We start from the raw sequence: 23575 nt of genomic DNA on the forward strand, positions 1-23575 counted from the left end.
GCAAAACATTTACACACTCTACACTGACCTAGAACAACAAGGACTGAATGTAATTACTGTACAGATGGGGCCAACTCCATTTCAGGATTTTAACAATATGAAGAACGCTGGATTCTAGATGTCCTATACTTATATCCTCCTTTATACTGATAGATTTTCACTGCAGCTGTTGAAGTTTCACTGCAGCAACATGGATTTTACCCGGTGATCCTAAGGTCCAGCGCCCCAGCCATAACTTCTCATTACTGTTAACTTAATACACGGGTTGAAATATAGTTTACCAGGAGAAAATGGCACAGTTTTACCTCAACGTTTGCATTGGACTGATAAATATGTAGCATTAAAAAGCGAGTGAATGTTTATGGACTCATGGTACACTGTTCTGCGAAAACATCCTTGAAATCACAGATGGAGGCTCCTGCTACAGTGGGCAACGGTGACTTTCACAAAAACACACCCACGCACACAAGAAGTTAAACAACCGTCCTTTATGGAGTCTGCAGACTCCAGGGCGACACAACGAAATCTTTTACAAACAAGTACTCTCATTTCCAGTAACCGGAACACCATTACTCTACGAATGAAACGGAAGAAAGATTCTTATAAGGTGCTTACTGTGATATTATCAACAAACAGGAATGTTATGAAAATGAGTCCTGGTTTTCCTCAACAGACATCACTATTTATAATATAACAAGTCATCGCTATTTATAATATATTTATATAATAATTACAATAATAATTATAAAACAATCTACACACAAAAATAGAGCCTAATATTTACAATATTTTTTGGGGAACTCCCCAAAAAAAAATTTACAAAAGATTAAAAACCTTTGATATGTGATATGCGTAGACGTACTCAGTCTGTATTCAGGCAGGCGTGTGCCGGGACAGCCCCGGCTGGGGGCCTTTTTTTTACGAGGAGGCCATCTGCAGCAGCTGTGCTTTGAACTGCTGGGCCTGGTGGGAGAGGTCGGTGACGCGGTCCACCATCTCCTGCAGGGCGGCGGTGTTGGGGTAGTGCAGGGCGGCCGTCTTGGTGGCGCCCACCACCGTCTTGAGCAGTTCGCAGAGCGCGTTGCTGCAGTTCATGACGCGTCCGGCCAGCTGCGGGGAGGAGGCCTGCCGCGACAGGGTGTCCCCGACGAAGACCAGCTTGTGGGCGCTGAGGATGACGAACTTGCTGTGCGCCACGAAGATGCGCGGCGGCTGCCCGGCGCTGATGCAGCCGAAGAAGGCGTCCACGGCGTTGAGCAGCGTGATGAAGTGCGACTCGCACTGCTCCGAGTAGAAGCACAGCAGCTGCCGGTCCCAGCCACACAGCTGGGAGCCGCCCCCTTGCGAGGAAGAGGAGTCCAAGGAAGAGGAGGAGGAGGAGGAGGGGGCTGTGGTCTGCTGGTGGGTGATCCATTGGCTGATGTCATTCTCCACCGGCTTGCTCACCTCCCTCTCTAGCTGCTTGAACTGATTGAGCTGAAATGAGGAGGATACACCCCTGTTACCACACTGACCCAAACACTGAGTCAAACCCTGACCAGAAACCACCCATATACTGACCCTAACACTGACTAACACTGACTCAAACAGTCAACCCAAACACTAACCTAAATACTGACCCAAACACTGAGTAACACTTGCCCAAAGACTGAACAACGCTGGTCCAAATACTAACCAAATTCAGACCCAACACAAGTTCAAAACAGATGGCAGAGAGGAGAAAGCAGAAGGAGGGGTGGGAGGAGAGTGAGGAAGAGGAGAGGAGGAAGAGAAGGAGGATGAGTGGTAGAGGGAGGCACTACCTGCTCCTGTTCCAGCTGGATCTTGCTCTGCTTGGTGATGTTCTCCTTCTCCAGCAGCTCCTTCTGCTGTCGCTCAAACTCCTCTTTGCCCTGTGGACCAATCCGTGAGAGAGAGGGGCGGATCAGGGGGAGGGCACAGACAAGCACACCTTACTCAGACGAAGACACTCACACACAGAAACATGCATACTTAAATCAGATCGTTCATACACAGTAACACTCACACTCAAACCAAGTCATTCACATACAGTAACACGCACATTCAAACAAAGTCATTCACATACATGAACATGTACACTCAAACCAAGTAATTCACTCACAGTAACACGCACACTCAAACCAAGTCATTCACACACAGTAACACGCACACTCAAACCAAGTTCACACACGGAAACATGCACACTCAAACCAAGTCATTCACACAGTAACACACACACTCAAACCAAGTTCACACACGGAAACATGCACACTCAAACCAAGTCATTCACACAGTAACACACACACTCAAACTAAGTCATTCATACAGTAACACGCACACTCAAACCAAGTCATTCACACACGGAAACATGCACACTCAAACCAAGTCATTCACACAGTAACACGCACACTCAAACCAAGCCATTCACACAGGAACACATGCCAGGAAGTCATGCAAAGACCTATTCTCTGGCCTGTGTGACTTTGTGTGACTTAGGCTCATAACAGCAGTCACACATATCTGTATCTTCAAACACACATTCTCTCTGTGTGTTAAATAAATGTATCCAATAATAAATAATTAAATTTTATGAATAACACACAAATGAAACACATTCATAGATATATCTATCATATTTTGGAACATTAAATGCATCAGTAACATTTTGATGACATATGCGAGTATACTTTCCCAAAGCTAATGCTCCCAAAACAAACAAGTGAATCATAAGCTAATTACACAGAACAGGTCATCTCCACCCCCACTCTGAGAAACTGTCAGTCTTTAAAGAGTCACAGTGGAGAGTAGATAGGAGATAACCATAGCCATGTCACAGTCTACAGACTGATGAACATATTCCTGTGCCTCCATCAGCAGGGAACAGATGGCTTTTGTGTGAATCTGCACTGAGCCATTGGGAACACTAATAGAATGGGTGCCACTTGAGGGGTAAAATCAGATGTGTAGCGCTCGTGAGAGCACAAAAGAATCTGTCCTGTGGATTGTGGATTAGGGTGTGGCTTCTCCTCACCTGCAGGTGGACGTAGTCGTAGTCCTCCATCCAGCTCTTCACACACTTCTCGCTGTGGTTCAGGTTGTCCTTCTCCAGCTGCAGGCCAGGGGGCACGGGGAAGGGCGCGGTCTGGTCCCTCTCCAGCTGCTCGTCGTAGATCTCGTTGTCGGGGGCGGGGCCGGTGTTGCCGGGGTGGCGGCCGTCCGGGGTGACGCCCTGGGGGAGGGAGTTGGGGGCGGCGGCGGCCCTCCTGAAGAGCAGCTCGGCACTGCCGCTGACGGTGGACGCCAGCTGCTTGACGTCATCCGGCAGAGTCCGGGAGACCATGACGAAGCGGTCCAGGTCGTCGCAGCGGCCCTGGGGCTTGCTGCTGGCCTCCAGCGTGTGGCCGGACTGCAGCAGGATCTGCTGGGAGTCCTCCAGCCGCTGCAGCTGCCGCCTCAGCTTGGCCTGAAGGCTGCGGTCGGAGAGGGTCAGCGCGCTGGCGGCCGTCACCCTCCCGAAGACCAGCAGGTCGGTGAGCGACCCCCGCACCCGCTCCAGGGTGCCCTGGACCTCGTCCAGGCGCCGCTCCATGAACTGGGGAGTCCTCCAGTGAGGCGAGGCGGCCAGTGCCAGGAGGGTGGAGACGGCAGCCTCCACGGCCTGCTGCAGCTGGCCCAGCCTCTGCAGGGCACTGTCCAGGTCGGGGCCGCCCCGGGGCTCGGGGGCGGAGGAGGAGGCGGAGGAGGAGGTGGACATGCTGCTGCGGGCGCTGCCCGTGCTGGAGATGGACAGCCGGTTCACCCCGTCCGTGACGTCACCCAGGGGGCGGGGCTCCTGGGGGGGCACGTCGTAGTCCCCGCCCCCCCGGCCCCCAGACTGCGTCCCGCGCGGGATGTCGTAGACGTCGCCCTGCGGCCCTGCCGAGAGCTGGGGGGGCACGTCGTACACGCTGCCGTGTCCGTGGGCGGCGCCGCGGTGAGGGGCGGGCTCGGAGCTGGGCGGGAAGTCGTAGTTGGACTGAGCAGATGGTCGGGCCAGCGAGGCGGGGGGCACGTCGTACACATCCCCTGGCTTGACCTTCAGGGGCTGGGGGAAGTCATAGTTCCCTTCCTGGGGGATGGGGTTATTTCGGCAAGGGGGCACGGAGTAGACCTGCGGATAACATGCACTCTGTCAGGCAACTTCATACAACATGCTCACATACATATACGCAATTTACCAGTCCCATTTCAGGAACAACTTGGACCTTGGAACAAACTTTTTTCCTGAGGCCTTCTGCTCCAAAGCTCATACTTGCGGCACCCGTGTGCGCCGCCCCTCTGAGCCTCTTACCCTGTAAGGACTCTTTCGGAATATCGCTGCTGCCCAGCCAAACCCTTAAAAATGGCACCCGTTAGAAAGTCTATATTAGAAAGTCTATAATATGCCTGCAGCACGTTGACGTACGCGCCGCTCGCCGTGAAAATAGCAAGGAACAAACAGGGAGTCGGCAGTAAGTCATTCCGGGACTGCAGGACAAACTCGCCCGGGGCTGTAATTATGGCTGACTCAAATAACAGGTTCCCACATTTCTCCCGTTATTACAAGCGGCGTGACGGCAGCGGGCCGAGCCCCCGCTCACAGCGGCCGGGAAGAGCAACGCCGCAAGAGCAGCAATTATTTTGTCCTTGACTTTCACCGCTGCCGAGCTGGGAGCTGGGAGCGGCCCATCGGACGGGACCAGCATTAACCAGGACCGGTCCGTTCTGTTACAGTCACGCCCCGGTACCAGACAAACACCATTTTAAAATATCTACCAAACATCATTTGCTACATCAACAAAGTTGCATAACAGTGTAACAAGAGTAGCTTCTTATTGCTAAAGTATATGAAGATTTTTGGAAAAATATGTTCTGCAAATCAAATTTTTTGCCAGTTTCATTCTTCCCACATTGTTTACATGACAGTTTAATTGGTGGTGGCAGCATAGCATAGTGGTTAAAGTGCAGGACTTGTCACCAAAAGGTAGCTAGTTCAATTCCCTGCTAGGGCACTGCTGTTGTACCCTTGGGGAAGGTATTTAACTGAGAACTGCTTCAGTAAATATCCAGCTGTACAAGTGGGTAATGTGTAAGAAATTGTCACCTATGTAAGTTGCTCTGGGTAAGAGTGTCTGCTTAATGACAGTGGATGTTTTTTTTTTTTGCATACCCCTTGTGTTGTCGGGGGGATGTCGTAGACGCCTTGTGTTGTCGGGGGGATGTCGTAGACGCCTTGTGTTGTCGGGGGGATGTCGTAGACGCCTTGCGTCGTTGGGGGGATGTCGTAGACGCCTTGTGTCGTCGGGGGGATGTCGTACAGGCCCTGCATGCGCGGGTCTCCCAGTTTCCCCGGGAACGCAAGGCCCTGCTTCCCAGCGGGGATGTCGTACACCTACGAACACAGTGCAGTCACGTCAGTGGGTAACCATGGCAACCAAAGGCAGCCCGTTCCAGCGGGCTACACAATTCCAGAGTCCTGAATAGAGGGCGGTGAGAGGCACACCCTTTTAACCATCCACTTCCTGCCACTTCTCTTTAAATGGTTGCATAACAACAGCTTATAAAAAACAGAGAGACTCAAGGGAAAGACACTGAATGTATTAAAGTATAAAAACTGTGCTCCTACGAACTGACTGGGGACCAATCTCAAAGAGAGGGGGATGTGCAGGAGTTTTTGGGGAGACACCTACCCCCTGTGGCCGGACGGGTGGCACGTCGTAGACGTCCTGTTGGTGGGACTGCGTAGGTTCATAGGTGTAGGACTGGCCCACCCGCATCGGGGTCACCACCTGTACCAGGAGGTGAGAGGAGAGACAGCCGCTCAGCGCTTCTGTGCAGTACGGCTAACAGCGCTAAATTTGACTGTATTTACTGAACCACTGTGATGGATCTACAGCTTCAGCAGCGCCCGATCTCTCAAACACTGGGGTGAAACTGCTGTCTCAGCGTACAGTGAAGTAAGAGATCGAGAGATAGCATGAGAGACAAACCAGAGGGGGGAAAAGAGCTCCCCCTGTAGGTCACAATACATATCACCATAGACACAAACATCCTGTCAGCAAGTTTCTGACAGGAAGCCTCACATCGCCGACCTGTAACACACACCCATACACACAGACACAAACACACTCTACAAGGCTACACTAAACAGAAAGGATTCTCATTGCTTCAGCTTCCTATTCTGAGAGTCCACAGGCATTCTGGGACACATTACGAGAGGAGCTGGGGCAGGTGGAGGACCCACGGCCTCCCCCCTTCCGCAGGTTCTAGGGCCCCGCACAGGGGAGGGGAATTATAGGAAAAGAGCCGGAGAGGCAGATAATATCCAGCATCTAACATTATCTGCATCTAATGCTGACTCCAGAAGCCTCACTCCGATCCCACTCAGCTCTGTCCAGGACAAGCAGTATACTAATGACCCTATATTCCTGCCACTACAGTCCTGGCCTCACCCAATGGCAGCCCCCAAAGCAGGCCTGACTGAGGAAGCAAGCCATGCTGGAGGAGCATCTTCTAAACTAGCGGAACAAACCAAGCCACAGGCTCTGAGACACAGAGAGAGAGAGAGAGAGAGAGAGAGAGAATGAGAGTGAATGAGAGAGAGGGAGGTCCAAGCAATGTCCTCTCCACATGCCACCCATCTTTTCTAAAGTTCATCCTGTACTCCTCTCCTTCAGCAGACACACAGGAATCTGTGGAATGAACATTCTCCATTCTCCTTCCTCACAGCTGGTGAGGTAGCGGTGGGAATGAAGCCACACACTCAACACAATCTTTCACATACTCACAGACACACACACCTACACACATAGACACACACAGACAGAGCGATACACAGTGAGACACACACATACATACACACATATTCATACAGACATACACACACCTTCACAGACACACCTTCACAAACACACGCAGAGACATGCACACATACACTCATGAACCCCACACGCACGCACCTACACACAGCTCCTTTATTCTGAGCCAATCCTTTATTTACTCTCGGCTCTTAGCGCCGGTCACTCGGCGGTCTCGCTGACGACACTCGCTGTTTACTCTGGAGACTGGCAGCCGCTCTCCTCTCTGCCATTAGGGAGAGGGTGACATCATGGCTCCAGAATGGGCGTCAGTAAACACCTTTTCCCCCCGGTGAGCTGCCCGGTGTTCCTGCCACAGTGAGAGCATACATCTCAGCCGGCTCCTGCGATGAATGCGGCCGTTTGACGGGTCTCTGACGCGCGATGATGTGCGCACACAATCAGCACAGTGTGAAAGCGGGGGGCCGGTGCCTGCGGGCTCTCCTCACCTGCCTGCGCTGGTGTGGGTGTGGTTCTTGCAGAGGCTTTTCCGCTGAGGACAGGGCTTCAGCCGGGTCAGGGTGAGGGAAGGGTCCGGAAACACAACCAGAGTCTGTGACACCTGGGCCACTGACAGCGCAACTGACCTCAGTACAGAGCTAACCGAGCCAACGACACACACAACTGATCTCAGAACAGAGCTGGCTGGGCCAACAACACACACAACTGACCTCAGTACAGGGCTAAATGGGCCAATGACACACACAACTGACCTCAGTACAGGGCTAAATGGGCCAACGACACACACAACTGACCTCAGTACAGGGCTAAATGGGCCAATGACACACACAACTGACTTCTGTACAGAGCTGAATGCTCCAACGACACACACGGCCGCCCTGAATACGTAACATCCAGGACTATTCACCCTTTAGAATTAAAGCTTTTTCAAATCTAGCCTGAGCCAAGGACAATCAAAATATAACATTAAATAGAATCTCATTTCTAAAAAATCAAATAGACTGGTTTCCTAATAAAAGCCTGGTAATGAGTTATATGAGTAACTGGATTTATAGGAAGGGTTGGGCTTGCCTCCAAAGAGCTCCATTAAATCTCCATGCATTTAAAACATCTCCATTAAAGGGTTTACAGCAATAGGACCAAAACCTCTGAAAACACACACATACACACACACACATACACACATACACACATGCTCTGTGAATAGGGGAAATTACAGAGACTTCCAGTAAAAGAAAGCCCTGAGAGATGCCTGAGAATAAAAAGCATGTCTGACATCTGATGGAAAATCGTAAGTCACCTCTCAGCCAGGAATTTCCTGCCCTCCCCTCCCCCGAGCTCCTCTGTGCTGGGGGGGGGGGCAGGGCTGTGCGCAGCTACAGTGAGGTAATAACAAATACCTCCCCTGCAATTGGGTGGATTTATGACCTCACTCCTAGGCCAGATCATGAACACCCATGATTAGCTGGCTCCTGACAACGGAGCACATTAGCTCTTTCGGGTAGCTGGAAGGTTTTTTCCCCTGATATCATGACTACCGCCTGTCCTGTGCTCTCCCTATAAGCAGCAGAGAGCGCGAACACATCACCACACTCGCTAATTCATGCCTTTGCCGCTCGCAAACTGAGCAGCAAACAAGTGATCAATTATGACTCAGATTGATACTCGTTACTTATAGTTGTTGACAACACCAGCTTTAACAGCCATGTTTTCAAGCAAACCCCGGAAATATTCCTAGCGCTTGCTTTCAGAGTGCCACTGGAGTGTGACTGAAGACTCCGGGATTACAACACGACTTTCTGAGACCTTCTGAGAGGAGAGGAGTGGCAGAATGGTTGCGGTAGAACAATGGTCTGCACTCAGTGTTGTGTGTTGTGACTTTCCTGTATGGGTTCAGAGGCAGGGACCGCAGTTAAATACGTACAGCCACACCCTCCGGTTCTAAACCAGAGTGGTTTCGTGTGCCTATATTCTTTGAAAACGCAGTGGCATCAGATAAAAGCAATGAGCTAGCTAACAGTCAGAACCCACAGATAGTTAGTGTCGGGCCCTGTGGGGAGTCAGAATACGTAGAAAAGCGGAGTCTGCATATCCCTTTACCCAGGAACACTATAATGGACTTTAATGGGACAATAACACGTTGTACAGGACTGGTTATGGGTGAATATGTTTCTGGAGTGTAATGGGTGAATATTACACAGGACTGGTTATGGGTGAATATTTGCTGGTGCGTAATGGGTGAATATTACACAGGACTGGTTATGAGTGAATATTTTGCTGGTGCGTAATGGGTGAATATTACACAGGACTGGTTATGGGTGAATATTTTGCTGGTGCGTAATGGGTGAATATTACACAGGACTGGTTATGGGTGAATATTTTGCTGGTGTGTAATGGGTGAATATTGTACAGGACTGTGAATGTGACTGTGTGGTTAAACAGTATTGTGTAATTTCACTGCCTCTTGCATTGCTTATCTCGACTGGAGACTCTGGGATGGATTTCATTTTAAAGGAATAACTGAAACTCTTCCCTAGGAGGAGCTTCTCGGTGTATGGGGGGTGGGGGGGGGGTGAGTGTGATGCAGGGGGTTAGGGAGAGGGGACTTAGACAGAGAGACGCAGGCCTGATCCACACGCACTGGCATCGGCTTTGCCACTAAACCGAGGGGTTTCCAATCCACGTACCGAGGGGTTTACAGTAATGCAGGCCGGATTAAGAACGCGGGGCACCCAATCATCTCACAGGAAGTTTTCCCTCTCTGCAACTAGAGCTTCCTCTGAAGAGAACTAAAGATTTCCCAAGCGCCAGGTGTCTGCTTCTTATTTACACTGCTAACACCTACAGACAATTACTCTCGTTATTCCCACAAAAAAAAACAAACTCCAAAGTAATAATTACCATCTTCCTCTGCAGGATCTCGCTAAGCCTCTGGAAGACTCCGGCGCTCGCGTGCCGTTTGGTAAACACGGAGCCCTGTTCACGGACACCCTTTCGAGCGATCGGCGGGGCTATGTGCCATTTCAGGAGGATGTGTGGTGATTATTGCCGTGCTCCTGTTTGAAGGCCTCAGTCCTCACAGACAGTCCGTCACATGCCCTCCCAGCACAGTCTCAGGCCCACAGAGAACCACTGCTGGGCTCAGACCCCACCCCCCACACACAACTATTGGCTCCAGCCACACAGAGGTAGTGCATCGTTCAGGCCCCGTCCCTGTGAGCGTTTTGATAATTCACAGGCAGTTCACCTGAATCAGTTTGCAATTCTGTGCAGCAACCCTCACAGGCAGTTCCTGCCGGATTTGCCTTGAAAATGTACGGCAACAAATGTGTCACAGGCTACTTAAATGTGCCAGAGATAGCCTTCTTTCACTGCATTAAATGCCTCTACCTAAGGCCAGGTATTCCAGCCTCTACTCGAAATAACATGGCAACTATTAGTCATCACAGTAATAGCATGCTCATCACAAACAGGATCAGTGTAATGATCATTGGTGGGAAATTCCGATGCATCCAGAGAAAGTGCTGGTACATACTTTTGTGTGACAGAGACTGTCACAACAACATGATTAAAATGCATGCATGTAACCCGCGTATGTGTCCGTAACTACATTAGACTGACAGATATTTTGAAGGTTTTGGTAACTTCATTATTTTCCAAAGAAGAAGCCTTTAAAATCACATAAGAACACTATGCCTGCACTGAGCTTCTGCACAGAGCTGTTCTTCGCAATCTATCAAAGTGAGAAAGCAGAGCCAGGAGAGGCTGTACATAGCGTACACACACTGCCAGGTTTCCACTTCTGTGGCCTCCAATTCATCTGCGAAAGTATGCACCTCAAAATAAGCACACCAGCCATCTGTGAGCTCCCCCTCCCCTTCATATGACTGTCCTAGCCCTCTGCAAGTACTGCCGTCTCACATATTACAATCCCAGCGTCTCTCCAGAGTTCGTTTAATCAGCTCTCCAAGCCGCGTGCCCCCGGTGACACTGGTGGAGCAGCGGGGGCACTATTTGTGCATCCAGATAATCTGCATTTATACTCTCTGCTTTGCCTGCCAATGTTTACTGTTCTCCAGTCTCGCATAATCCATGCCTGCTGGGATTACAGTGATAAACCCAGAACTTTCCAGGAAAAGCGGCGCAGGGAGAAGGGCGAGCGTCTCTTACCTTGCTGGCTGTGCCGTCCGCAGCCCAGGGGCTCCTCTGTGGCACCTGGTACAGGTCCTTCCCTTGGGGCACCTGGTAGAGATCCTTCCCGGGGGGCACCTGGTACACCCCCTGCTGCTGGGGGCTCTGGTGGGAGGGGGGCAGCATCAACGAGCCCTGGGCTGACCCGGGCTTCTGCTGGTAGGCGGGGCCAGAGGGCGGGGCCTGGCTGGCCGGGGTCTGGGCCTCAAACATGGGCCCGATGAGCAGCTTGAGGCGGTTGCCGGGGGCGATGCCCTGGCGGCCGTGTAGCGAGCAGAGCCACCATCCCTCCAGCCCGCCCGTGTTCTGCTCGATGACCGTCAGGATGTCCCCCTTCCGGAAGGCAAGCTCCTCCGGGGACTCTGGGACGTTGTCATAAAGGGCCTTGGCCATCAGGTTCTGGGAAGAAAAGCAAGAGTGTCAGTCTGCCAGTTCTGTTACAGCATTCCTTAGTGGCAGCAGTGTAGCATAGCAGTAAAGGGGCTTGTAACCAAAAGGTTGCTGGTTTGACTCTCCTCTGGGGCACTGCTGCTGTACCCTTGGGCAAAGGTATTTAACCCACAACTGCCTCAGTAAAAATCCCGCTGTATAAATGGGTAACATGTAGAAACTGTAACCTATATAAGTCGCTCTGGATAAGAGTGTCTACTAAATGGCAATAATGTAATGTCGTGCTTCAAAGAAAGCGCCAACCATTAGCCTGTGACAGTACTTTCTGTGTATTACAGACAGCCCTCTCCATCAGTGCATTAGAGTTATCAATACATGGAATAGGTTGCCAGGTCATGTAGTTGAGGCAGAGACCCTTGCTGTGTTCAAGTCTAGACTTGATGCAGTTTTGGATACTCTTTAATTAAGAAATGGAAAGCTTAGTTGGGCCGAATGGCCTGTTCTCGTCATCATACGTTCTTATATTACAAAGCCGGCTCTCACTCAGTCCTCACTCAGTGCATCTGAGAAGCTTTTCACCGTGAACTCCACACATCTGGGCTCCTAATAAGACGAGAATGAAACTCTTCTCATTCAGTGACAATCCAGGAGAGCTCAGGGGAATGATGGGCCTCTCACCCCGGCTGACCCAGCAACTGCAAATCCGCCTGTGACCGAGAGCTACTGAACCATGCAGGCATGGCACATACAGAACACACATGCAACACACACATACAATGCATGCATGCATTCAATGTAATGTAATTCAATGCGTGCATTTCATCGTTCAAAACTGCCTGTTACTTATGGCAGCTATACACTGCTATGCAAATGTCTTCAACGGTTTGTATTTTTAAACTCTCGGGCACAGGGAAACTAAAACCGTGTATATTTTTATCCTTTAGTCTCGTTCCCCTTTCTTTATAGTTTTTGCTGTTGCAACGTGTACGTTGTGCCCAGATTTCAAGACTGAATTTCATCCTGTCGGTGACTGCACGACGACAACCGAGAGCTCCCCCGGTTCTGTTGTAAATTCAACGCCTGTGTTCTCTCTATTCACGCGCCTGTCATTCCTTAGACTGGTTTTTAGGCCTTCCTGTCCTAGTTTTGCCAAATGCGGATGGAGTTTCACCGCGTTTGTTCACTTTGTTTCTGACACGACGCCTTGAATATCGAGTGACGCGAATGATTTTCCTCTCACTGCTTTTCATTCTTTTGACAGCAACACAATTTTATAACAGTCCTCTCATAGGAAGATATACCATCACATCCAGAGCACATACTCTTTCACAGCAGTGTGCAAACGTGTTTCTTTGTAATGGTCATATCTCAGATCCATATGCATTTAGTGCATATTCAGTACACATCAGTACATATCCAGACAGTGAGGAGCAGGTCTTGTAATCAAAAGGTTGCTGGTTTGATTCCCTGCTGGGGCACTGCTGTTGCTCCCTTGAGCAAGGTACTTAAACCACAATTGCCTCAGTAAATATCCAGCTGTATAAATGGATAACATGTAAAAACCGTAACCTGTGTAAGTCGCTCTGGATAAGAGCATCTGCTAAATGGCAACAATGTAATGTAACATAATATCCATTCATTTGCAGTGGTGTTCATACTCCCAGAGCCCTTCCAGCCTGTTGCCTGTTCTCCGGGCACGCCCCGTGCCCCTGCTGACCCACACGCTGTGCAGGCCGGTCCCCCGGAGGATGAGCCCGGGTCCCGGGGCTGTTACAGCATGGCAGCCCGGGCCTACTGTGGTGGAGTGGTGGCCGCCGATGAGTCACCGTTTAAAAGCGGCTCTGCAAATAACCCGGTGCCACGCACACAGAGGGCCGCCGGAGCTCCCAGAACCACGCGGGGCGGTGCCAACCGCTGACCCCGTGTTCCGACCGCTCACCCCCACGGCGTGACCGCTCACGCTGCAATTTTCACCAGCTGAGACCCCGTAGTGTGCCAAAACCCAGAGCTGACAGAGCTGGTGTCATCTGTTACAGGGTTGGGGTGGGAGAGGAGAGGAGAGGAGAGAGAGAGAAAGAGAGAGAGAGAGAAAAAGAGTGAAAGAGAAAGAGAGAAGTAGGGAGAGAGTGAGAGAGAAGGAGAAAGGAAGAGGTAGGGAGAGAGTGAGAGAGGGAAAGAGAAAGAAAGAGAGAAAAAGAGAGAGAAAGAGAGAGAGAGAAAGAAAGAAACCATGAACAGAGGGAAAGAGAGAAGGGATGAGTGAGGAAGAGGGAAGAGGAGGGAGGAAGAGACAGGAGGGAAGATCTACCAGCACTCCTGAGGGGGGCGCCATCTGAAGCTCCACACAGCCAGCCTCAGCCACGTGTAGAGTCTGACTGAGGCGTTTCTGGGTCACACATCAAACACTCAATTTCACAGCTCAACAGCTCACGCACTCTCTCTCTCTCTCTCTCTCTCTCTCTCTCTCTCGTCCTCGTGGTGAGCTGATAGCAGCGGCGCCGCTGCCGAACGCAGGCCACCCACCGTCACCTCCGAACCGCACGGCTCTCAGCGCACACCGGTGCTCCACCCCTCTGCTGCGGGCGCTTCAGTGAAGCGGGCCCTCGTGTGAAGCCGCCGCTCGCCTCAGTCAGAGCAGAGAGGACTGCATCCGCTTCACCAAATTAACACGCAATAACCGCCGCATTCTAACCTTCTGAGTCCCATCTGTTCTGCGTGCCTCATATCTACTGTCTCACAGCTACACCCCTAACATGGGACTCAAAACACTTTTGACTCTGTTGTCGGGAATAACATTGATAATATTGGCTGGCTGTGGTTAAAAATACGACAAATTTTAAACCAGGTCTGAAATCCTAAGGGAACTGTATAAACCAGTTTGTTAGAAAATCATTCCGTAACTGTGCATAGCGTCACCACTTAAATAACTGTAACCATCCAACCACGCATTACTTTGATCACAAGCATTTCTGCTGCAGCCACATGTTGTGTGGGAGCCGTAAGACGCAGTTTCACCCCCCGAACTTCCGGCCGTGTAGAGTGACATTTGGTTTGTTTGGTATAAAACACAGTTTCCCCATACAGCAATGATACAGATATGCAGTTGCCTGGGCAGCTGAAAGTGTTTTAAAGAAATGAGAAAACTAACCACTGCACGTCATCATAAGCAGAGGAAAACTCGTGCTTTGCATGCATTTATATTTATATGGGTACAGACCTCAGACAGACAAACTCCAGCACCCTGTATTTATGCAGAGGGTTTCAGTCTCTGTCATAGAGGTGACAGTGATTTTATACAGAGCTATTTCAGAAACACCCCCAGGACAAGCATGCAATCATATGTGTCCCAACATCTACAGTTTGAGCTTGAATTACTATTCAACAATTTAAAAAAGCATGTTATGGATATAACATCAGCATCACATCTGGGATTTGAACCAGCAACCCTTTAGTGCATAGCTGCCTGTGAAAGAGGCCCATCATGCTCTGTGCAGTGGCGAAACTGAGAACACTCTTTCTTTTTTGTTTGTTTCTGTTCACTCCTGGCTATAATTGGACAAGGTGTGTCTGACCATAAACGCATCAGCTTGTATCCAACGCATAAACAGAGGTTAGCGAGGATTACAGAAAATGTGACTCTATCAGCTGTTGTTGATTTCCAGTAAACACACGTTTGTTTGTGCGCCTCAGCGGGGCCCGGGAATCCCCGTGCCCCACCTCTCACGGGCCCCCATCGGTGGCCCGATCTCTCACAGGCTCGTGAGGAGAAGGGGGACAGCACCCTTCTGCTAACTATCAGGGTGGCAGCGTAGCATAGTGGTTAAGGAGCAGGCCTCATAACCAAAAGGTTGCTGATTCAATTCCCCACAGGGGCACTGCTGCTGTTCCCTTGGGCAAGGTACTTAACCCACAGTTGCCTCAGTGAATAGCCAGCTGTTTGAATGGATAACGTTGTAAAAAACCTGTAATTTGCTCTGAGTGAGTGTCTGCTAAATACCAATAATGTAATGTAACTTTTTAAAGAGCCAAGGGGAACACCAGCCTCCCAGGCGAAGAGCGAGGTGTTTCAGAACTCACTTTCTCATACCATACGCTCACCTCTGACAGCTACATTGCTACCTGTAAAGACACCGTCGCTTGCCAAGTGACTCCCATCACGTACACAAAACAGGGTGTTATCGTCTAGAGAGGTGTATGCACAAAACACTTACGCGCGCGTACACCCACGCACACTGACCAGGCTCTCTCGGTGTGAACTCTGAGCGTGCTCTGATTACAAGGGGAGCGCAAAGCACCATGGGATCCAAGCCTGAACAGAGGTGCAACCCCCCCCCCACCCGTCATGTGTTCCATGACTCATGGTCTCTACACACAGAGGCTTTTTCTGCACCACCTTATCAAAGCACAAACACAAAAATAAGCTTGTTTATAAGCAGACACACACGCCCAGACACACCTAAAATACTGAGGAGCCAAATTAGAAACTAAAAGGGCAGTGTAGCAGAGGCTTGCGCAGTGCAGTCACGGACTGCTGGCTCGGCCTAATCAAGGAGACCGGTGGAAATGACCTCATGAAAACCATCCACAGAATTCCCCTCTGGCTCAAGCCAATCACACAATACAACTAAGACCTTAGCCACACACACGTACACACACATACACACGTACACACACGTGCACACATACACACACATACACACGCGTACACACACGTGCACACACGTGCACACACGTGCACACGTACACACACAGACACACACAAGCACAGTAATTCACATGCACACAGACACACACACACACACACACAAAGCGAGGTGAAGACGTAGGTTCTGAAAGGACACGTCACCTCACGCCAGCGAGCTGCACCGTGAATGTCACAGCAACTCACGAGGACAGCCATTAGTCAGGCTGCACTGACTGTCATTTCACACCGAAATCATTTTCTTCACCCGGCTACTGTTTCTCACAGCCCTTTCCAGAGTGAGCCCTTTCCACACTGAGTCCTTTCCAGATCCCTCCTTTTCACTAGCAGCAGCTGAGCACAGCCAACTGAACCAGACACTCACCAGGGCCAGACACTCACCTGAACCAGACACTCACCTGAACCAGACACTCACCTGAACCAGACACTCTCCGCAACCAGACGCTCTCCTCAACCAGACGCTCTCCTCAACCAGGCGCTCGACTGAACCAGACACTCACCTGAACCAGACACTCACCTGGGCCAGACACTCCTCTCAACCAGAAACTCACCTGAACCAGAAACTCACCTGAGCCAAATGCTCTCCTCAACCAGACGCTCTCCTCAACCAGACGCTCTCCTCAACCAGACGCTCTCCTGGACCAGACACTCACCTGAACCAGATGCACGCAGTATATGTTTGACCCCGTGTACATGCACAAAAAATTCATCAATCACGAGCATGTTACAAATAGTTACCGATAATACGACAGCTTAAGCATCAGAGATGTCAATCCTCCCGCACGAGCTGTTCTGGGGTCAGTAATGTATCTTTCATAAGATGAATCCCTCACTTCCTCACCATCAGGACAATGACTCCAGTTCCCTCCCTGTCCTTCTCATTCTCATGACAAATACGCACAACACATGCATCTACACACAGATGGATACAGATGCACACAGTCACATACAGTCACATACACAGTATCTGTGTCTTTGAGACTGGTGTCTCTCTCACTCACTCTGCTTTCTGTTCTTGTGAACACTACCCGCAGTGTTAATGCAGGGATTACCCAGCAAAAATACTCAGCAGTTTTTCAGAGTTGAAATGTTTATTCCATCCAAATTATACAGGAAAATGAGTGCTCTCATTGTAGCAGATCTAAGACAGGCCTTTCAGCATCCTGGGTGAACAATGTGGTCTGTCTATCCTGGCTGGCGGTGTCGGAATGGTAATGTTCTGCCCACAGTGCAAAGTCACGGCTGGAATTCGCCTCTGTCTATTCATGAGAGTGGACCGCACTCTGCGTTCACAAAGCGGGACCGTACAGCATGGTCACAAAGCAGGACCGTACAGCATGGTCACAACACAGGACTGTGCCAGGCAGTCACAGTGGAGGACCGTACAACATGCTCACAAGTCTTGACCATGCCAGGCAAGCATGGTGGAGTTGACTGTACAACACGGTCACAAAGTAAGACCATGCCAGGCAATCATGGTGGAAGACTGTATAACACAATCACAAGGCAGGACCATGCAAAGGAATCCCAATGGAGGACTGTGGCGGGGGGCATCTCAGTTACAAAGGACCATAACGAATGCTTGTGATAGAAGACTCTGTAACTCTGCAGTGTTGAGAGCACTGTAACACTGCTGCGTGTAGCACTGACGCTGTGTTGTAGACAGAACTGTATCCCTGTTGTCTTTAGCATTGAGGCTAAGCTACAGAGAGCACTGTATCCCTGTTGCCTTTAGCATTGAGGCTAAGCTACAGAGAGCACTGTACACTTGCTGCCTGTAGCACTAAGGCTAAGATTCGGAGAGCACTGTATCCCTGCCGCCCACAGTGCCGAGACTCTGCTACAGAGAGACTGCCATGGAGACCCCGCTGGTGGCTCATCCTCCCGGTAAATCATTAGAAAGTCTGTGACCCCACAAGGAGCAGAGGACATACAGTAGCGGAGAGAATGACCCCCTTTCTTCTCCCAGTGAATACAAGATGCCCGTGGGGATGTGCCTCACCCCCCCCCCCCCATTCATAACCCTCACACCCTAGGCAGTGTAAACTCTAGCCGGTGTCAGTGAGTGTGTGTGTGTTTGTGGGGGGTGTCTTTAAATCCCACAAGAGTATCCACTTTTATTCTCTTCCAGGAAGAAACAAACGCAGCTTTTCTTGACCTTTTCCCCCCACCCCTCAAGCGTGCACACACACACACACACACCAAACCCCCAGCGTTCCCCCTCTGCCACCCACTTCCTATTTTCTTGCCTTTCTCTCCGTCTCAGCCCCTCCTCCCCCTTCCCCCCTCTTCCATCTTCAGCGTTTCTCCGCTTTCCTTCGCTACTCTCCTTGGACCACTGCCTGGAAGCTGAGCCCACCCCCCCCCCCCCCGCCATCGCCCCTCCAGAAAAACATTACTCTGCTTCACCTAATTGTTTCTCTCTGGAATTCTTGGGCTATTTTTGTCACGGTTACATAAGTCTGAAAGGAGCAAGTGAAGAATGGTGGGTGTAGGGGAGAAGAAGGTGTGTGTGTGTGTGTGTGTGTGTCTGTGAGTTCACATCTTTGTGCAAAGAGTGTGTGAGTGTATCCGTGAGCTCACGTCTTCGCACAAAAAGTGTGTTTGTCTGCGAGTTGTGCCCGTGCATGTGTTTGAGTCTGAGACAGTCTCTCTGTGATGGAATCTTTCTGTGAGAGGTGCAATCAAAAAAGGGATGCATCCTAGTTCTCAAGACCCTCATCGTCTAATGTCTGTGACAGTGACTATGGAACCTCTTCAACGTGCAATCTGTGAGAAACATACAACAGCTGGAATGCCCAAAAACCATGCGCTGGCACCCCAACACCCCCCTGCCCTGTGTGACACAGACACATGTCAACTACAGCTCTGTGACAAGGGATTCTCTTCCAGAGAAGCACGTCATATGAAAATACTGATCTAAGCCTGCAGCAGAGAAAAGTCAATGTGACCCTGACCTTCCCTGTCACCCATGCACGCACACACACACGCACATGCACACACAGACATACTTAATCTATGGGAGAGAAGTGTATATCATAGCTCTCCTCTAGCCCTGATTTGGGGACTAAAACAGGACTTAATCCCAAGATGGTGAAGGCCTGATTTAGCCTTAGCACGGGTCTAGCAAGGAGCCCTGAAACATCCCACTGGGAGCAACAAGCCTCATCCTTACTGCAGCAAATGTGACACTCTACAACAACAGCAGGGGGCGCCCTACAGTATATTCAACTAAGAATTTCACGGTTTGGCATGAAAGCAGGACGACCTCACATTCCTATTATGGTCTGATAACAACCTCAAGCCCCTCACACATGTGTCTCATAAAACTGAGAGGGAAATAACTGCACGGAGGAACGCTGGGGCGGCCTTTCACCAAACCAGGAGTCTAAACAACCTGGCGTAAACCTCCACAGTCATCTGGTGCCAACTGCTCCGCATTCCCGAGATAGTGCGAGCCAGACAAAAGCATTCCATAGAGGAAGACCCACTCTACCTCCTACCATAGTAGGAAGTGATTCTTTACACACACGCTAACGCCTTACATAGAATGTCAATGATGAATGAAAGGTCATTAACAGTTTCCTTGAATAAGGGCCAGCTTTCCAGACTCCCTTGGCTGACCTAAACTACGACACGAAGCCGCTCGGTCTTTCGGTCACCGGTTCAATCAGCTCGTGAGGGTTTCAGAATTCAAAGCAAATGATTACTTTTCCTGCACGGAAACGCAAACAAAGAAATACAAGGAGAAACAACTCGGACAGAAATTATGAGATGAGACGTCAAAGACAGAATACTAAAATAGGTGTAAGTGTCATGTTTGTTAATAAGCCCTTAATGGATGCGTACAAGCAAAGCAGCAGCCACAGTGCAGCGTGCATAGCGTGCATGTGCCCACGTATGCAAGTGCTAAAAATTCCAGGAGTCAAGAAAGTAAATCAGATCCTTTACTGCCCACCCCAGCAGTACACACTGTCTTCGCCCGGAGACTTTATTGCCCTTGATAAATCATTAATGTCTCTTAGACTGGGCCAAAGAGCGCAGACAAAGCGCTACATTCTTCAGCCTTTAAACTATTCACACTTTAGCGCCCCCCCCCCCCCCCCCCCCCCAAACAGCGTTAACCATAGTGACTATCCGGGGGGAGGAACACCCCACACTTCATCCCTCAAGTGCTGGTTCTGTCTGCAACTTGTGGTGAAGAGCTCGCAACGATCCAAAAGGTTGGCTTTGGGAGAACAGTCAATCGTTCCGATCTGACAGTCCAGGTAAGATAAAACGACAAGACAGTCAAACTGGTATTCCAAGGTGCACCAACCGTACCGCTATGTCTCACATCTGTCCGAAAGCTTGTCATCTATAACCAGAGAGACCAAGAGACTCGCGTTTCGCGCAGCTCTTAAGCCCGTTTCTTTGAGATCATTTAAACTGAAAACTACTACTGTGATTTAAGCATCCGTGACCCATTTAACAAAGAAATCACAACCCGCTGTTCACCGTATGGCAGTTACTCGACCCATTCCTTCTCAAGCCACGAATCACAATTTATAATCTAAATTACGCGACCCGTTAAAAACAAGTCGGCAAACGCAATACTCACTTTATACTTCATCTTGTGCGCCCTTTGGGGTTGAGATTTCAGTGTACCCAGGAAAGAAACATCCGCTGCGTTCGTCACAGAGAGGGCATGAGAAAGTGACGTAAGTGAAAGCGAAATGTTTAAAGTCGAACAGCCATAAAGATGGACTTTGTATCGAGTTTGCGATTCCTCCTGATATTCGCAACTTGCGATCCCGGCGCGCTGGAGACGTTTCCGCGGAATTGAAGTATCCTGCAGGAGACGGCGCGCACCCCTCAGCGGCTCGGATTGCTCATTTACATAGCGGAACCGCTATTGGTCAAGATCTGGCTCTTTCTCCTCCCCCCTTCCCCGATTTTCGCGTGACGTAGCGTGTGGAAGGACCAAATCAGTTTCCTTTTTGACAACGCCGCTTCTATTAACAGAACATCCATACTGAATAATAAATAATTACCTAAGAGGTACTGTGATATCATTCCCTATGCGTCATTATTTGGAGGAAATTCTGGGTGGCGTTCCAATTGTGCCATGAGGTCAGATTAGGGACCCATCTGGCCAATTCTCTTTCTACAGGTAATCATTTTAACCAAAACCATAACCTTTACGGTCATTGCTTTTTATCAACAGATCAATAATGGATGAGAATATAAAAAATAAACAAATAATAAACAAGATATCACTGCAGAGGCAGCAGAGGTGCGTCAAAGAGGAAAGCTGAGTTACAGATTTGACCTTCGTTATGGGTAGATTTGACCTTGGGTCATGGATTTCTTAAGACCGTGCCACACAAACCTAAATCTGCCCTCAAAACACGTTTGAGCCGCAGAAAGAAAAGGAGACTTTCACAAGCAGGATGGTGAAAGCGGGAGTGGTTTGCTGCAACTCCCACACAGCGTAAAAACTGTTTATGTGTACACCATTTCCTGTGATTTTTTTGTGAATTTCAGCGTCCTTCCGTTGAGTGCTGAACAAAGTGCAGTCTCTGAAGTAAGACCTCAGAGTGAGTTCCCTTGTGCTGAACAGCTGCTCTCATTGGAACATGGAGAGAAGTCCCTTGTTTTTGGGGGTCAAACAATAAGTGATGATTGAGCAAAAAAAGGGAGTGCTGACAGTTGTTAGTTTTGAAAAAAATTCTATCAGTAACAGTCTCCTTGCAGATAATTCACAGGGTCCTCTTAGCAACTGGAGTACAGATACAGCACTAACAGACAGTGACATTTATCCCACTGACATATGGAAATGGAAAAGGTGTATCTGTGAGGTCATAACTGTGGGCCACACCAACTGTCACCAACTGACATTCCGCAATTGAGTCTATATCAGTAAAGTAGCCATTTGATCACTTGTCATACAGATGCCGCTGGTTATTTTAAATTTTAAAACAGCAGTGTTAAAATTAGTATATAACCACAAGTAAACAAGGCTATCAGGCCCAGACTGCTGTCTATGTATGTTACTCCTGGAAACTGTAACAAACTGTAACAAAGCGTCTGACATTTTATTCAGCCATAATATTATATTCTTTTTTTGTAATTTGTTATTACATTTACCTTGTGATTTATAATTCACTGTAAATTGGTGGCTATATGTGAAATTAAGTGATGTACTACTACTACTGCTACTACTACTACTACTACTAATAATAATAATAATAATAATAATGAAAAATCAGTAATATAAAATAATGTTTAAAAAATATATACAACAATTTTTCTGTTATGCTGTCTGTTGTTCTTTTAAACATCTTTCTGTTGCTTGGCAAGCTGCAGTGGTATGCAGTGCTGCCAGTAATTTCTTGGACTGGAGTTACCTGGTTAACCATGATATAAAGCATCCTTCAACGGATATTAAAAGCCTTTTTTGGATCCTGGCAGTTATGGCAGTTTGTACACTGGGTAAACATGGCAAGCCACCCATTGGATTTTTAAAACTTGTATGGTATTCTGAAATGAACATGTTTCCTCACAGGAAATTCTGAAATCTGTAATGAGCTTGTCGGAAGTGGATACAGTATCAAGAAATATCTGACTGCGCTCATGCCATAGGGACCTCATTCTATTGGCAATAGTACTGGTTTTGTAAATGTTGCTTACAGTCGGATTTAAACTCACATGAAGAGGACAAAATAAATCCACTTAGGTCTAACGTAAGGGATGTCAATTTGGTCAACATGCAGTCATGGTGTTTAATTAAGCTGTGCGTACAACAACCTGTGACCTGAGGCCTGTGGTGTATGCTCCAACCCCAGACTCCAGCTCCACCTTGCAGCCAGACCCTTCTCACAGATGTCATCTGATGTACACTGTTATCCAGAACAACTTACAGAGGTTACAGTTTTATCCATGTATCCAGATGGGTATTTACTGAGGCAATGGTGAGATATATATCTTGCCCAAGGGCACAGTAGCAGTACCCCAGCAGGGAACTGAACCAGCAACCTTTCAGTTACAAGCCCTGCTCCTTACCCCTATACTATGCCACCATATTACAATGCAACTTAATCAACAGAAATCAACTGCACTGTGAATTCAACAAAGTTCAGAATTTTCTCTGCATGTGGTTAATTCAAAATTCCTGCGCTGAGATCATCAGCAAGGTAAAGGTAAAGGAAGCTGACCCATAATCAGATCAGAGAAGGTTATACTTGATATTGGCAAGAAAATCAATAGTCACAATGCAACTCCGACAATTCCAAAAAAGAAGAAGATACAGTATGATTAATTCTCGCAATCTACAAAACAAAATGTTCCTTAGCAGAACAAGCTGGATATAGCACTCTAATTAAAATGTACTGCAAGTTGCGTAACTACCACAAAACATCAAAACACTGAATACGCTGTTCTGTTTTAAAACATGCCATCTCGTTTTTTTAATCCC

At 49.0% G+C, this 23575-nt stretch overlaps 1 protein-coding gene across 1 annotated transcript; it reads right to left on the bottom strand.

The window, feature by feature from the left end:
* Positions 1-779: 779 nt before the first annotated feature.
* nedd9 (neural precursor cell expressed, developmentally down-regulated 9) lies at positions 780-20929 on the bottom strand. The gene is made up of 7 exons (XM_036515615.1): positions 20720-20929; positions 11007-11426; positions 5709-5807; positions 5189-5410; positions 3032-4150; positions 1803-1892; positions 780-1476 (listed from the first exon to the last, which is right to left on the bottom strand). The coding sequence occupies exons 1-7, from the start codon at positions 20729-20731 to the stop codon at positions 919-921; spliced, it is 2520 nt and encodes an 839-aa protein (XP_036371508.1). The 5' UTR covers positions 20732-20929; the 3' UTR covers positions 780-918.
* Positions 20930-23575: the final 2646 nt, after the last annotated feature.

This window comes from Megalops cyprinoides, chromosome 21 (assembly GCF_013368585.1).
Source record: "Megalops cyprinoides isolate fMegCyp1 chromosome 21, fMegCyp1.pri, whole genome shotgun sequence".
Taxonomy (NCBI): domain Eukaryota; kingdom Metazoa; phylum Chordata; class Actinopteri; order Elopiformes; family Megalopidae; genus Megalops; species Megalops cyprinoides.